Here is a 16,734-nt window from a genome sequence, read left to right as displayed (position 1 = left end):
ACACCCACACACCAAAAAAAAAAAACAAAAAAAAAAAAAAAAAAAAGAGCAGAGAGAAGGAGGACAACACATATTTCCAGACCCAACAACTGGATGGTGGAATAGATGCACAGCATGCTGATCCAGAAAAGCATTCATGCTGCAACACATGCATTCTCCTTTACCTCTCCTATTTGAGCACCATATGTTTGGCAGCTTCTCTAATTAAAAGAATGATAGACTGCAATGTCATCTGGAGGTGATATACTACTTGGGCAGGAGCCTCTTCTTCTGGTCAGTAAGTTTCAACATTGGGCCGGATTGTCTAGCAGTGTTTCCTCACTAATATAATTTTTGTGATCTACTGCCTTCTGTAGCAGGTTCTTTTCTCTTTGTGTTCAGGATGTATCAATAACTAGACTTCTCCATGTTATCCCAACTGATCAGTTGTATTTTCCCCTCTATCCTCTGTACTTCAACTTGAAGGCTTGAATAGAGTGTACACATAGCCATCTGTCAACTTGAGGTCCTTCAGAAGACATAATATGAGAGATGGATGCTTGTCATTTAACGAAAATTAATTATGGATATTTAGATAAATTGTAAAGCATATTCTGCATAACAAGAAGATTTTGAAGACCCCCTGGATTAACAATCTCCCCATTAAACATTCTGTAAACTAGTCGAAGACCCCAACGTCCGCTGCCTTCCAATCGTCAAGTCTTTTGTCTTGTTTTTGACACAATGTCTTCTCTAAACTTCTCGGCACTTCAACAAAACAACACAAACACACCAGAGGATGGAATGAATTTAAAAAGGAAGTCACAATATGAGGCCTTGTGGGCATGGAACTTTCGTCATAGTGAGGACTTGCTCACTATGCCCTGTTCGACACAAACAGATTAAACTGTTCAGAATAAGACTCTTTTTGCAACCCAGTCACTAGATGGCAGAATAATGCAGCACATGTGAATACAGAAAAGGTTCCTTATGAAAATAAATGGTCACCAGAACACAAATATAGAAGTAAACTAACAGCTGTAACCATGCACAAGCTAATAATCTTCAGGAGCACACTTGCTATCTGAATAGACTTAACATATCTGTTTTAGATCATGACCTTTCTTTGCGGAAAAGTCGTTTTGCACAGTGCTTGCAAACTGAAACAGAGGCACTCAATGTCCCTCTCTATTGCTTTTGTTTAAATAAATTGACACCTCTGATCAAATCATGGGCCAGATGTACTATTTTTTTTTTTTTTTTTTTTTTTACAATAACGAACATTCTGAATCACTGTTTGTGATTGCAAAAACTATTCACAATTTAAGAATCAGCAAATTTTACACCCAAAAGTGGTATTGAACTCCATAATTAATTTCTATTTGGAACCGGCATAATGTAAGCGTTCCATCCAAATAGCAATTCCAGTCACAAAATATTGAAAAATTATTGAGTCCAAAGTTCAGGTGGTAAGCCATTCGCAGAAGTATGTTACAAAAATATGTTTGCCAGAAAAAAGCAGTGGTCCAGAGGACCATTAAAAACTCTAAAACAAATTTAAAAAAAGAATAACACCGCACTTTTTCCTTTCCTTATTCCTTAAAAGGAAATCACAGCTATGGTAGTCTGCTGACCCAAGCAGGCCACCACCCTTTTGTTGGTCACCACTCGAAGTGAGTCGCAATTTGTGACTTATCATATTACCAATGATTAGATATGGCAAACTGAGACCTACTCTGAATTTTACAAATTAACTTAAAAGTACACAGGTCATACATAAAGAATGTATTACTAGTCGTATATTGCAATCAGTTTTTTGCAACCAGTTTTTAACACATCAGACACCATGTCCTTTAAGAAAACAAATCCATAAGAAGAGACACAAGAGACATCTGTGCCATTTTTACTGAGACTCTGGAACAACTCCCCTTTCAGCTAGACCTCCTCCTACGTGTGTCAAATCACTAAATACGTAACCTCTTCACAACCTGCTTACAATCCTAGACCGCACTCCTTCTCTTCCCTGCCTAACCCCACAGGGGCATCCTGTCCTCTGTTTTCATTATAAACATAACTGAAGGTATCTATCAATGGCTACGTACCTTTTTGGTATGTACAGCACTCTGAGGCACACTTTTCCATTTATAAACCCCATCCCAAACATTCTAGTTTCTGACAATGTTGTGGTATGGATATGATATGATGCGTTGCATGTTGTTGCTTTTTATACGATTTGAATCTCTTACCTGAATCGGATATCAGAGGGACATGGGACAGACGACTCTGTGCTCGCGTCAGTGGCCTGTGAGAGTTCTCATTGCAGTCTCTCCCGCAACTCCTTGTTGAAGGAGTTATGCAGCTTGGTTCTCCAACATCCCGGCAGTTTCCCACCCTTGTTCTCTCACCATGCACCAAATCATGCGACCTGCAGTACACCGGAGTCCTGTGTGATGGTTCAGGGCCATTGGAGGAGCAGAGGCCACTTGACAAATGCTCATCTTCAGAGCACCCGCTAGTCCTCTGTGCTTGCTCCCGAGACATACTCCGGGGGCAGCTGTTGCACACTGAGCAACCATCCTGAGCCCTATCGGTTCGGGCACTTAGGCCTTCTGTCGTGATCCTAGAACAGCTGCAGCGTTGATTAGACTGATTCAAATTTACATGGGTACCGTTGTGTGTTCTGGCAGAGTCCTGATGAGGTGACACTGCACTGGATGAGTTTGTGGGCTCTTCTGCCACAGTCCCAGTGTCTTTACTCCGGGTTCTCTCAGGTGTGTCATTTGCTGCTTTCATGTCAGCCTTGATCTGTTCACTTGTTACCTGGCAGCCTTTCTCACAGCTGCTCTCCTCAACTGGAGCTGACTGATTTGCTTGTTCCACAAGACTGGTGCAACACTTTCTCCGCAATGGTGCTTTTCCTTTACCACTTACTCCTGTGAGAACGAAAGTAGAGGTTAAAAGACTTTATACCCGGAATGCAACATTCAACTGGAATGAGCCATGCCTAGCCATAAATAGTAATTCTTCAATTCAAACTAAATATCTTTCAACAGATGAATAGAATAAGAAACATTTTGAGAGAAAATATTGTATGCCCTGCTTGGAGAACAGTGGATGGCTTATTCCCATCCATGAGTAAACCCAATAGTCTGCTTTCAAACATGAAAGAGTATCCATACCTGGAACACAAAATCACTTCTATTTCCTGGGAAAACTACTAAGTGCAAGGAGGCTGCTTCAAGGAGCTGCGTACTGAGAAACTGAAAACACCCGAACTAACTGTGCGATGCTGAGCAGTGAGAAGACAGGGCATATCAAATCGAGGTAGCTGACTTTTAAATTGCACAAATGTCTTGTGTAAAGTTTCTCTGCCACCATTTCTAAGAATAACCTTAATGCACAGCTCCCTCCTTGCAAATATTTAGGGTGAATAAAATTACAATAAAGCAATTATCTTGTTTTAATTGTGCCCATTTTGAATCTGCTGTATTATATATCAATTTAATTTTTGTTATCTATTTTGACCCATAGTTACCAATTTGATAATACCCTATTAGCAAAACTGAAAAACTGAATTTCTCAATACTCTCCACGGCCCCTGCAAGATCTCAACGGTATAAAACGCTTTTGGTTGACTAGCAATAGACTGTTGACCACTTTCCCCACCCCACCTGGTTTCTCTTCCTTCCCTTCACAAAAGCAACATCTTTAAAACAAAAAAAGAAAACAAAATCTGGTGAAGGATTCTGGAAACCATTTATTAGTTTGTACACAGATAAATTTACATGTGATACTATTGCAACACCTAGGCCCTACACGCTACAAATGAAAAGTTTGAAAAGCACAGTGTCTTTCCTTATAGAAAAACAAAAAAACAAAAAAACTAATGACTGTTGATAGAGATACTGCAATTTATTTGTGTCTCCTTCTAAAAAATGGGACTAAATCACAGCATTAACGGGACAACACTTGGTGTATTCTTGTACGTCCTGGCCCCCTTCCCTTTCTCTGCCTAAACAGGCCCTGTCCTATTTTCTGCTACCATTCGGGTTTCAAAAGCAAAAAGAACAATTAATACTGAACAATGCCGGACTGCCAAGCCACGTCCTTCCTGGACCGGAAACAACCATCCTGGAACCGGTTTCAGGGTATCACCCCTTATCAGCCAGGCTAGGGTCCAAAACTGGGGAGGCGTGCTGAGCAAACAAAAATGGCTTAAACCCAGATTTGGGGGTGAATGTTTGCATTGTTCACCATAACGTCCACCATCTGTTCTTTTTTGCCTTTGTCTTCCTAGTGGGAAGGGTATACCCAGACATGGGTCCCATGCTGACTGCACCACTGCATTCATGCTAGCCTGGCTGATGAGAGGTGATATCCCCAAAACCAGTCCCAGGATGCTTGTTTCCGATGAGGGGAAGACCTGGCTTGGCATTTCGGGCTAGACTGTTCCCATGGGGAACAGGTTCAAGACTGATTTGCATATGGCGGGGTCCAAACTAGGGTGGCGTGGTGGGCAAAAAAGCAATGGATTAAACCCAAATCTTTGTGACTGCAGGTGAATGTTTGCATTGCTCAGCATTCCGTCCATTATCGGGTTTTTTTAGCATTTGGGATTGAGGCATAAACTGAGGGCTTTATTGCAAGGCTTGTAAAGTGGACTATTATATATGTTCTTTTGGGTAAACTGCGTTCCAGTAGGATTTCGGATAAGACAGCCAGGACATGCAAGCCGTTTAATCATTTATTGTTAGAAAACCATTTCCACATTGGCACATTTTTTCACAAAATGGAAATGGGCCATTCATCATAAAGATGACCATAATGTCCTTTGTCTAACCTTCACTAACAATTATATTTTCTGGGGAAGAGGGTATAGCCTCACGGGCTCTTATGCCTCTTGTTCTGCTGCTTTTCTGTACTCACCCAATGGTGCTCTTAACTCAGCCATGTGTCTTGGTCTCCCTTCATTTTCGGAATAGCTTTGGACAGTGCTGTTGCAATGGCTGACTTGAGAAGGGCTTGTACGATCCTCTTCATCCTCACTGTCTGTGTCATGCACAGTAATTGGCGTTATCTTCACTACAGGCTGCAGACCACTTGGCCCTGTAATGGAAGAAAGTCACAAGCAGATTGAAAGTAGATGAAGCTTGAGTGGGTTCTGGCAGTAGGGTTCAACAGTGGAACTAGTCCGAATAATTACAACACCATGTTATAAAATGGAACCCAAAGTAAGAGTTTCAGAAAATGTGCAAGAGGGTCCTGAATGAGAATTAAGCTGCATAATACCATGTCTAATTTTTAAAAGGAAGCTCGAAACATAAAAGTCTACCAGTTCAGATCTGCTAATAAAATCAAATTTGTCATCCCAAAATATAAAAATGAAAAAGAAGAAGGAAGAGCCTTCTCTATCATAGCACATGTCGAAGAGTTTGGAACTCACTCTCAAGAGCATACATGAATCTTCTGAAATTCAGAACATAGCTTAAAACATAGCTTTTCATGAAATAGATGACATGGTCATGGCTGGATGTGGGTATTGATCAACGTGGTGCCTAGAGTAGAAACTCTATTGTATGAGGATGGCATCCATTATAACAACCTAAAATAATAAAATAAAATAAATAATACACAAAGAAATCTACTATACAGTATATCTGTACACATGGTTTTGTTGCGTGGTAGCAGATCAGAAACCCTACTTGAGTAACAGACGACAGGAAACGGAGATCATAGATAATACATTTAAAAACACCAACAGCTCTAATATTTTCGGTGACAATACTTTCAATGCCGATAGGTGATTTCTGCTTGACTCAAGTTAAGATTTATATGAATCTAAAACCACAACTCCAAGCAAGCTGCATGAGATAAATTTCAGCGCAGATTTTTAGTTCAGCACAACAACCTTTCTGACTATATTACCTGCTTGCTCCTCATCCAAATCCATTGGCTCCTCTGGTGGATTTTGGCCTGTGGTCTCTGACACACTATCTCCAGATGCCTCCCGTGAAGCTTCCTCCATTTCATTCAAAGCTGCAGGGTAAAATTATAAACATCTTGACTTTTTCCAAGGCAGATACCAAAGAACACACATTACTTCCTCTCCAAAGGCAACAGCTGCAGGATTTAACCTTTCCTGTGACTCCTTCATGTGTGATTGCATTCTGCACATTATCTGTTTTCATTGCTGGAGAGTAGTAATTTAATACTTTAAAAAATGTTATTTTTCCTAACTAAGAGGTTCTTGAAGGACTGCTTTCCATCTACTATTTGACACATTATTGTTTGAATTCTTGTGTGGTCTTGTCTTCAATTAGCTTCTGCACTGCATCTGAAAATTAAGTTATGCAAGAGAAAGGGAAGACCTGCTGCCTTCCCAACATTTCTTTTAGAAATTAATTTAATTTCTGCCAGACACTTTTGAACAAAGGCATGAGGAAGCATCAGTAGCTCATCTATGGTTTTTGACAGAGCCCAAGCAGATGGGAGAGTAGATGGGATCTGATCTCTTACACACAGCTCCATCCTTGTTCATCCCATGCCAGCCTGGGATTGAACCAACGTGGAAGGAGTGTTGGGATGGTAGAGTGTGAGAGAGGGGAGGGAGGGAGAGGGAAAAAGGGAGAGCTGGAAAGAGATGAAAGCAGAGAGGGAAAGGGGAGAGACCAGCAGAAAGGCACAGGGAGAGAAAAAGGCATAGACAGGAAGTGAAAGGCAGAGATGGGATGGAGAGGGAAAGAGAAAAGTGGAGAGAAAGGCAGAGGGTGTGGGAGAGGGGCAATGGAAGTGGAGTCGTCGAAGTAGAGGAGTGAGAGAGGGTGAGGGGACAGGGTTCTAATCCTAGCAGTATACTAACATGCTCTTGCATAATGTTGACATTTTGTGGACCTCCTTTGTATAATGTAGATCTCTACCCTACCAACATTGGAAATAACCAGGGTTCTGGAAATGTGAAGGCATCCTTAAAGCTTTATTCCAAGGAAACTCAACTGATATACTGAAAACAACCTTTGGATATTGTGTCCATGTGGTATCTAAAATAATGGTGCCTAATCCTTAGCATTACAGTCACCTCATCTTCATGATGAAGGCTTTACAACACTATCCCTGGAACAATAGCGGCACGTTTTTGTTATCCTTAGCTTTATGAGACTTTCATTATGAGCGCTAGCATGGTATACGAGTGGTCAATTCTGAAATGATGGTTATAGTTCTGCCACAACTGTTGCCCGTGTCAGGCTTATTTTGTTAACTCCTGGAACAATGTTGGCATGTTATACCATAGGCGTTCTAGCATGCCACTGGTGTTCAAGGCATGTTATGTGTGATATGCTGAACACATTTAGGTGGGTCCAATCTGTGCGTAATTTAAGTATAAACTGTGCTGTAATAACAGTTTCCCAGCTGATCTTGCCCTCCGCCCATTTTCCTCCTTTTTTAATTCTTTCCTTTTCCTTATAATCTCCATAAGTAACAAAGAACATACTACTGCCAGCTAGTCTGGCTAACTATATATGTATAAAATATTTTTCAAATTGAGCCCAAGAAACACTCTGCTTTTTGTTGTTGTGACTTACCCCAGCCCCTTGAGTAAATGAGTAAACTCAGCTGTGGTAGGTGTAGGAAAGTGCCCCTTTTTGACACATCACCCCCACTTTTTGACTGATACCCAATGTCATTTTGACTGAAAGTTTACTGGGTTACTAATAACTAGGCCCCCAGTGCCAGATCTGTTTCCCAAAAACTGTGCAATTTTTCCCCAATTGGCAATACCTTTAGCTCCCCTGTAAATGGTGTAGGGAGCTGGCCTGGTGTGTGGTGGGCAGCTATGGTACTTACTCCTTATACCAGGTCCGGAGTTCCCCTATTAGTAAAGTGTAGGCAGTGGCTAGGAGCCAGGATCTCTAGAGGTAGCTGTAGATGAGCAGCCAAGGCTTATCTAGGAGACATGCAAAGCTCATGCAATATCACTGCAGTCACACAACACCTGCACACATGAAGGAACCACACAGAGTTACAAAAATAAAGATACTTTATTTTAGTGACACAATTAACAAAAGTACTAGAAAGGCAACCCTCCAATAGGAGGTAAGTAAAACATGCTAACCATGTATACTAGTAATCAGAAATAGGCATAAATAGCAGCAAAAAACAGTACAATAGCAATAGTGATCCTAGGGAAAGCTCAAACCATATACAAAAAAAATGGAATGTGAATGCAGGACCCCAACCCAGATAAGTGGAATTTGTAAAGGGGAGCTGGAGGAACTAGGAACCCCAAGCGGTAAGTTCCACAGTACCCCCCAGCGACCAGAAAGGAAGAAGTTACTGGATTTTCCCCAAACCACCAAGGGACTGAAAAGAAGAATAATGCAACACCCAGAAAAGAGCGCAAGAAACCAGTGGTGGATTCCTAAAGAGGAAGACCTGAAAAAGAAGGGGACCAAGTCCAGAAGTCGCAGAAGTGTCCGGTGGTGGCAGGAGCCCCTACCCAACCCAGGAGTTAGGCGAAGGTAGGACGAAGACTTAGCAATGCAGCCCTGGAGTCGGTGAAGAGTTCCTGGAGGATGCAGTTGACATCCCCCACCAGATAGGAGACTGCAGTCTGTCTGTGGCGTGGAAAAGACACCAACAAGCCTTGGCAAAGGCAATAGTTGCGGTAGACAACAAGTGGAGCTGGGTCCAGGAAGACTCAACCCAAGAGCGGAAGGGGGGAATACCCGGGACTCTCAGCGATGCAGAGAGTCCACAGAAGAAAAGGCAGCTCCCACAGGAGACCCACTGGAAGAGGACCCAGGAATCACAGAAGAGCCCATGCAGCACAACTGGAGAAAGGTCCTACGCCACAGGATAAGCACAGAGAGGGCTGTGCGTTGCAAGGAAAAGTGCTGGGGGCTGGGGCTACACAGAGCCTGAAGATCCCTTGGAGGAGATGCCAACAAGCTTTGGTAGCTGCAAGAGACGCGGTGCACAGGGGTACTGTCCTGGTTGGAAAGGCAAGGGCTTACCTCCACCAATGTTGGACAGCTGGCAGAGAGGACCAAGGGAACCACTCCAGACCACCACCCATGATGCAGGTGCCACGCAGCTCAGGATGAGAGGAGATCCACGCAGCCGGGAGTTGTTGCAGTTGGTGCCTGCAGATGAAGGGGAGTGACTACTTCACTCCAATGGAGATTCCTCAGACTGAAGACTTGCCACCGTCAGAGGATGCACATCTGGGGAAATGTTGCAGAAGCTGGAAGGAGCCGTGGAGACAATGTTGCAAGCAGAGTCTTCATCGTGGATGCAGATTGTCGGTTCCTGGAGGGTCCAGTCGCAGTTCCGGTGGTCAGAAGTCGAAGTAGAGGTTGCAGAGGAGTCCTGCTAGAATCTTGCAAGCCGAATCTGAGGACCCACCCAAGCGGGAGACCCTAAATAGCCCTGAAAGGGGGTCTGGTCACCTAGCCAGGTGACCACCTATCAGGAGGGGGCTCTGATGTCACCTGTCTGACTTGGCCACTCAGATGCTCCCAGAGGCCTATGCCCACCTTGGATTCAAGATGGTAGAATCCAGGAGCCCTCTGGAGGAGCTCTGGTCACCACCCCTGTGGTGGTGATGGACAGGGGAGTGATCACTCCCCTTTCTATTGTCCAGTTTTGTGCCTGAGCAGGGACTGGTGGTCCCTGAACCGGTGCAGACTGATTTATGCAAGGAGGGCACCAGTGGCTTGGGGAGGCTACCCCTCCCAAGCAATGTAACACCAATTTCCAAGGGAGAGGGTGTTACTCTCCCCCCCCCCCAAAAGAAAATCCTTTGGTTGTGCCTTTCTGGGCTTGAGCTGTCCAAGCAGCAGGAGGGGAGAAACCTGTCTGAGGGGTGGCAGAAGTTTGGGTGGCCCAGAAAACCCAAGAAAGCTGGTAGGCACAATAATCAGGGTCCTCTAAGGAGTCCACAGAGTGCATAGAATTATACAACCAATACTGGCATCAGTACTGGGGTATGATTCCAACATGTTTGAAACCAAACATGCCTAGGTTCGGAGTTGTCATAATGTAGCTGGGCACAGGTAGAGACCTATGTCCAGCACACGTGCGAAATGGCATCCCTGTGCTCACTAAGTCCAGGAAATGGAGCTGGAGTTCGTGGGGGGCACCTCTGCTCATGCAGGGGTGCCCTCACACACAGGTACCCGAGCCCTGCCCTCTGGGGTAGGAGGGCTTACCATAGGGGTGACTTACAGTGACCTGTAATGGCTGCAATAACAGGCAAGCAGATACACTTTACATGGGCTCCCCATGGGTGGCATATACATGCTGCAGCCCATGGGGGACCACTGATGCCCCAATGCTCCGAGTACCATATACTAGGGAAATATAGGGGGACACAAGTATGCCAAATGTGGCTGTGGTCCAAGCAACCAAATTTAAAGGGACAGAGCACAGTCACTGGGGTCCTGGTTAGCAGGATCCCAGTGAACACAGTCAAAACATCCTGACAACAGACAAAAAGTGGGGGGTAACTATGCCAGAAAGAGGGTACTTTCCTACAAATGGTATCCCTGGTACCTACGACCTGGGTGCTAAAGAGGTTCCCCTAAGGGCTGCAGCACATATTGTGCCACCCTCAGAGACCCCTCGCCCTACTCATGCAAACTGTCATTGCAGGCTGCATAAAATGGTCAAGACAAAAGTGCAAACACATAGCCCGTGTGCCATGCCCAATTACACTGCACGCAATATATGTAAGGTCACCACCTACAACTGGCCTTCCAGCCCTAAGAGAGGGTGCATTATCTTACATGTGTGGACATATCTGCATGAGCAGGTATGTCCCTACCACAGAGGTCTTGAAACTGGGGGGCGGGCCCCCCTAGGGGGGCCTCAAGTGATCCAGGGGAGGTCCCCAGACTCTGGCCAAAAGAAATATTATACAGATAACATGCTTCTGATTAAAACAAAGGCCTGTTATTGCAGTTTTAAAAAGGTCACAGTACTTAACTGCAATGTTTAAATAGGTTTAGGCATATTTAAACATTGCCATGTTTATAAAATAATTGTGAAAAATTCTGAGGGGGGCCCAATGATTTTTATTTTTCAACTGGGGTTCGCGGCATTAAAAAGTTTGAAGACCTCTGCCCTACCATGTCTTTGGCAATTCTTAGACGTAGTAAGTGAACAAGGAAGCACTTTTAAGTACATGTGCAGGAGCCCCCCACCCCCAGGAGGTGAGAACTCTGCTCTCAGAGGTCAGAAACAATGCCTGCTTTGGAAGGAGGTGTTTACACCTCCTCCAAGCAGGAGAGCCGGCAATCAGCATACCAATGCCAGGGGGCTTCAAAGCCCTGCTGACTTTAATATGTGACCCCAGCTTCCCCCAGTCCCGTGAGTTGCCTTCTCCTGTCCTGAGGCCCATTTGGCACCAGGACAGGCAGGAAAATTAGCTAGTCAGTAGGTGTGTTGCACACTTAGGTTAGTCACACTCCTAAGGTGGGCTATCTGATGTGCACACGAAAACTAGAATTTCATCATCTTGTTTTTGGTGGAATAAGACTATCTGGTTTAGGGTTATGCCCACTTCCCACAGAAAGTGTTCATAAAGGTACTGCAGTCACCCTAAATGTAGGTAGCCCACTGGCTGCTGCCTTACAACTTAACACCATTAAATTAAGTAATTAGGTGGCACCCCTGATACCAGAATTCAGAATTCCACGGATCAAGAAGAAGAAGACAAAGAAGAGCCTAAAGAAAAGTGAGAACAGAAAACTGTTGTTGCTTCTGGTGCCTAGCACTTCCTTACTGTAAGGAAATGGCTCCCTGTTGCAATTACCCCTCACATTTTGCCTGATACTGATGCTGACTTGACTGAGAAGTGTGCTGGGACCCTGCTAACCAGGCCCCAGCACCAGTGTTCTTTCAACTAAAATGTACCATTGTCTCCACAATTGGCACAACCCTGGCACCCAGGTAAGTCCCTTGTTACTGGTACCCCTGGTACCAAGGGCCTGGATGCCACGGAAGGTCTCTAAGGGCTGCAGCATGTCTTATGCCACTCTAGGGACCCCTCACTCAGCACAGACACACTGCTTGCCAGCTTGTGTGTGCTGGTGGGGAGAAAATGACTAAGTCGACATGGCACTCCCCTCAGGGTGCCATGCCAACCTCACACTGCCTATGTCATAGGTAAGTCACCCCTCTAACAGGCCTTACAGCCCTAAGGCAGGGTGCACTATACCACAGGTGAGGGCATAGGTGCATGAGCACTATGCCCCTACAGTGTCTAAGCAAAATCTTAGACATTGTAAGTGCAGGGTAGCCATAAGAGTATATGGTCTGGGAGTCTGTCAAAAACGAACTCCACAGCTCCATAATGGCTACAATGAATACTAGGAAGTTTGGTACCAAACTTCTCAGAATAATAAACCCACACTGATGCCAGTGTTGGATTTATTAAAAAATGCACACAGAGGGCATCTTAGAGATGCCCCCTGTATTTTACCCAATTGTTCAGTGCAGGACTGACTGGTCTGTGCCAGCCTGCTGCTGAGAGACGAGTTTCTGACCCCATGTGGTGAGAGCCTTTGTTCTCTCTGAGGACAGAAACAAAGCCTGCTCCGGGAGGAGGTGCTTCACACCTCCCCCTGCAGGAACTGTAATACCTAGCAGTGAGCCTCAAAGGCGCAGGCTTCGTGTTACAAAGCCCCAGGGCACTCCAGCTAGTGGAGATGCCCGCTCCCTGGACACAGCCCCCACTTTTGGCGGCAAGTCCAGGAGAGATAATGAGAAAAACAAGGAGGAGTCACTGGCCAGTCAGGACAGCCCCTAAGGTGTCCTGAGCTGAGGTGACTCTGACTTTTAGAAATCCTCCATCTTGCAGATGGAGGATTCCCCCAATAGAATTAGGAATGTGACCCCCTCCCCTCAGGGAGGAGGCACAAAGAGGGTGTAGCCACCCTCAGGGCTAGTAGCTAAATTCAGTATTTAGGGGCTCCCCAGAACCTAGGAACTCAGATTCCTGCAACCTAAGAAGAAGAGGACTGCTAAGCTGAAAAACCCTGCAGAGAAGAAGGAGACACCAACTGCTTTGGCCCCTGCTCTACCGGCCTGTCTCCCCACTTCTAAAGACACTGTTCCAGCGACGCTCTCCCCAGGGACCAGCGACGCCCTCCCCAGGGACCAGCGACCTCTGAAGCCTCAGAGGACTGCCCTGCATCTAGAAGGACCAAGAACTCCAGAGGACAGTGGCTCTGTTCACCAAAGACTGCAACTTTGAAACAAAGAAGCAACTTTGCAACAACTTGCGTTTCCCGCCGGAAGCGTGAGACTTGACACTGTGCACCCGACGCCCCCGGCTCGACTTGTGGAGAACAAACACTTCAGGGAGGACTCCCGGCGACTGCGAGACCGTGAGTAGCCAGAGTTGCCCCTCCTGAGCCCCCACAGCAACGCCTGCAGAGGGAATCCAGAGGCTCCCCCTGACCGCGACAGCCTGCTTCTAAGATCCGATGCCTGGTAAGGACTCTGCACCCGCAGCCCCCAGGGCCTGAAGGATCCGACCTCCAGTGCAGGAGCGACCCCCAGGTGGCCCTCTCCCTTGCCCAGGTGGTGGCTACCCCGAGGAGCCCCCCCCCCCCCTTGCCTGCATCGCTGAAGAGACCCTTTGGTCTCCCATTGATTTCAATTACAAACCCGACGCTTGTTTGCACACTGCACCCGGCCGCCCCCGTGCCGCTGAGGGTGTACTTTCTGTGTGGACTTGTGTCCCCCCCGGTGCCCTACAAAACCCCCCTGGTCTGTACTCCGAAGACGTGGGTACTTACCTGCTGGCAGACTGGAACCGGGGCACCCTCTTCTCCATTGAAGACTATGCGTTTTGGGCACCACTTTGACCTTTGACCTGACCGGCCCTGAGCTGCTGGTGTGGTAACTTTGGGGTTGCTCTGAACCCCCAACGGTGGGCTACCTTGGACCCAAACCTGAACCCCGTAGGTGATTTACTTACCTCCAAAAACTAACAAACTCTTACTCCCCACCCAGGAACTGTTGAAAATTGCACTAAGTGCCTAGCTTTATAATAGATATATGTCATTTATGTGAAAACTGTATATGCTATTTTGCTAATTCAAAGTTCCTAAAGTACCTACCTGCAATACCTTTCATTTGAAGTATTACATGTAAATCTTGAACCAGTGGTTCTTAAAATAAAATAAGAAAGGAAAATGTCACTTACCCAGTGTACATCTGTTCGTGGCATTAGTCGCTGCAGATTCACATGCTGTGCATAGTCCGCCGTCTGGTGTTGGGTTGGAGTGTTACAAGTTGTTTTTCTTCGAAGAAGTCTTTTCGAGTCACGAGACCAAGGGACTCCTCCCACTTCGGTTCCATTGCGCATGGGCGTCGACTCCATCTTAGATTGTTTTCCCCGCAGAGGGTGAGGTAGGAGTTGTGTATGCTAATAATAGTGCCCATGCAATGGAATAAATACGTATGTACAAAATTAAGGTTTAATGTAATATATTTACAAATGTACAAATGTTCAAGATCTACTTCTAAACGGCTACAGGCTCCCGGGGAGGAGGGTGGGCGCATGTGAATCTGCAGCGACTAATGCCACGAACAGATGTACACTGGGTAAGTGACATTTTCCGTTCGGTGGCATGTGTAGCTGCAGATACACATGCTGTGCATAGACTAGTAAGCAGTTATATCCCCAAAAGCGGTGGTTCAGCCTGTAGGAGTGGAAGTAGTTTGAAATAAAGTTGTTAGTACGGCTTGACCTACTGTGGCTTGTTGTGCAGATAACACATCTACACAGTAGTGTTTAGTAAATGTATGAGGCGTAGACCATGTAGCTGCCTTACATATTTCGGTCATTGGAATATTTCCTAGAAAGGCCATTGTAAGGAAATGCCTCCTTGGCATGGTTGCCCCCTGACTTTTTGCCTTTGCTGATGCTATGTTTACAATTGAAAGTGTGCTGAGGCCTGCTAACCAGGCCCCAGCACCAGTGTTCTTTCCCTAACCTGTACTTTTGTATCCACAATTGGCAGACCCTGGCATCCAGATAAGTCCCTTGTAACTGGTACTGCTAGTACCAAGGGCCCTGATGCCAAGGAAGGTCTCTAAGGGCTGCAGCATGTCTTATGCCACCCTGGAGACCTCTCACTCAGCACAGACACACTGCTTGCCAGCTTGTGTGTGCTAGTGAGAACAAAACGAGTAAGTCGACATGGCACTCCCCTCAGGGTGCCATGCCAGCCTCTCACTGCCTATGCAGTATAGGTAAGACACCCCTCTAGCAGGCCTTACAGCCCTAAGGCAGGGTGCACTATACCATAGGTGAGGGCACCAGTGCATGAGCATGGTACCCCTACAGTGTCTAAACAAAACCTTAGACATTGTAAGTGCAGGGTAGCCATAAGAGTATATGGTCTGGGAGTCTGTCAAACACGAACTCCACAGCACCATAATGGCTACACTGAAAACTGGGAAGTTTGGTATCAAACTTCTCAGCACAATAAATGCACACTGATGCCAGTGTACATTTTATTGTAAAATACACCACAGAGGGCACCTTAGAGGTGCCCCCTGAAACTTAACCGACTATCTGTGTAGGCTGACTAGTTTTAGCAGCCTGCCACAAACCGAGACATGTTGCTGGCCCCATGGGGAGAGTGCCTTTGTCACTCTGAGGCCAGTAACAAAGCCTGCACTGGGTGGAGATGCTAACACCTCCCCCAGGCAGGAGTTGTCACACCTGGCGGTGAGCCTCAAAGGCTCACCTCCTTTGTGCCAACCCAGCAGGACACTCCAGCTAGTGGAGTTGCCCGCCCCCTCCGGCCAGGCCCCACTTTTGGCGGCAAGGCCGGAGAAAATAATGAGAAAAACAAGGAGGAGTCACTGGCCAGTCAGGACAGCCCCTAAGGTGTCCTGAGCTGAGGTGACTCTAACTTTTAGAAATCCTCCATCTTGCAGATGGAGGATTCCCCCAATAGGGTTAGGATTGTGACCCCCTCCCCTTGGGAGGAGGCACAAAGAGGGTGTACCCACCCTCAGGGCTAGTAGCCATTGGCTACTAACCCCCCAGACCTAAACACGCCCTTAAATTTAGTATTTAAGGGCTACCCTGAACCCTAGAAAATTAGATTCCTGCAACTACAAGAAGAAGGACTGCCTAGCTGAAAACCCCTGCAGAGGAAGACCAGAAGACGACAACTGCCTTGGCTCCAGAAACTCACCGGCCTGTCTCCTGCCTTCCAAAGATCCTGCTCCAGCGACGCCTTCCAAAGGGACCAGCGACCTCGACATCCTCTGAGGACTGCCCCTGCTTCGAAAAGACAAGAAACTCCCGAGGACAGCGGACCTGCTCCAAGAAAAGCTGCAACTTTGTTTCCAGCAGCTTTAAAGAACCCTGCAAGCTCCCCGCAAGAAGCGTGAGACTTGCAACACTGCACCCGGCGACCCCGACTCGGCTGGTGGAGATCCAACACCTCAGGAGGGACCCCAGGACTACTCTGATACTGTGAGTACCAAAACCTGTCCCCCCTGAGCCCCCACAGCGCCGCCTGCAGAGGGAATCCCGAGGCTTCCCCTGACCGCGACTCTTTGAACCTAAAGTCCCGACGCCTGGGAGAGACCCTGCACCCGCAGCCCCCAGGACCTGAAGGACCGGACTTTCACTGGAGAAGTGACCCCCAGGAGTCCCTCTCCCTTGCCCAAGTGGAGGTTTCCCCAAGGAATCCCCCCCTTGCCTGCCTGCAGCGCTGAAGAGAT

General features: G+C 46.6%; 1 protein-coding gene across 2 annotated transcripts in view; it reads right to left on the bottom strand.

The window, feature by feature from the left end:
* The window catches only part of FBXO38 (F-box protein 38), a 424,910-nt gene that overhangs the window by 245,888 nt on the left and 162,288 nt on the right, over positions 1 to 16,734 (bottom strand). For both annotated transcript variants that reach the window (XM_069244595.1, XM_069244596.1), the window contains exons 13-15: positions 5,905 to 6,015; positions 4,906 to 5,085; positions 2,226 to 2,912 (exon numbers count right to left, since the gene is read on the bottom strand). In XM_069244595.1, the coding sequence (XP_069100696.1) occupies positions 2,226 to 2,912; positions 4,906 to 5,085; positions 5,905 to 6,015 (978 nt within the window). The remainder of the gene's footprint in view (positions 1 to 2,225; positions 2,913 to 4,905; positions 5,086 to 5,904; positions 6,016 to 16,734) is intronic.

The sequence above is a fragment of the Pleurodeles waltl genome, chromosome 7, assembly GCF_031143425.1.
Source record: "Pleurodeles waltl isolate 20211129_DDA chromosome 7, aPleWal1.hap1.20221129, whole genome shotgun sequence".
Lineage (NCBI taxonomy): Eukaryota > Metazoa > Chordata > Amphibia > Caudata > Salamandridae > Pleurodeles > Pleurodeles waltl.
Note: the sequence above shows the minus strand (reverse complement) of the source record. Positions and strands in the feature narration are given on the sequence as shown.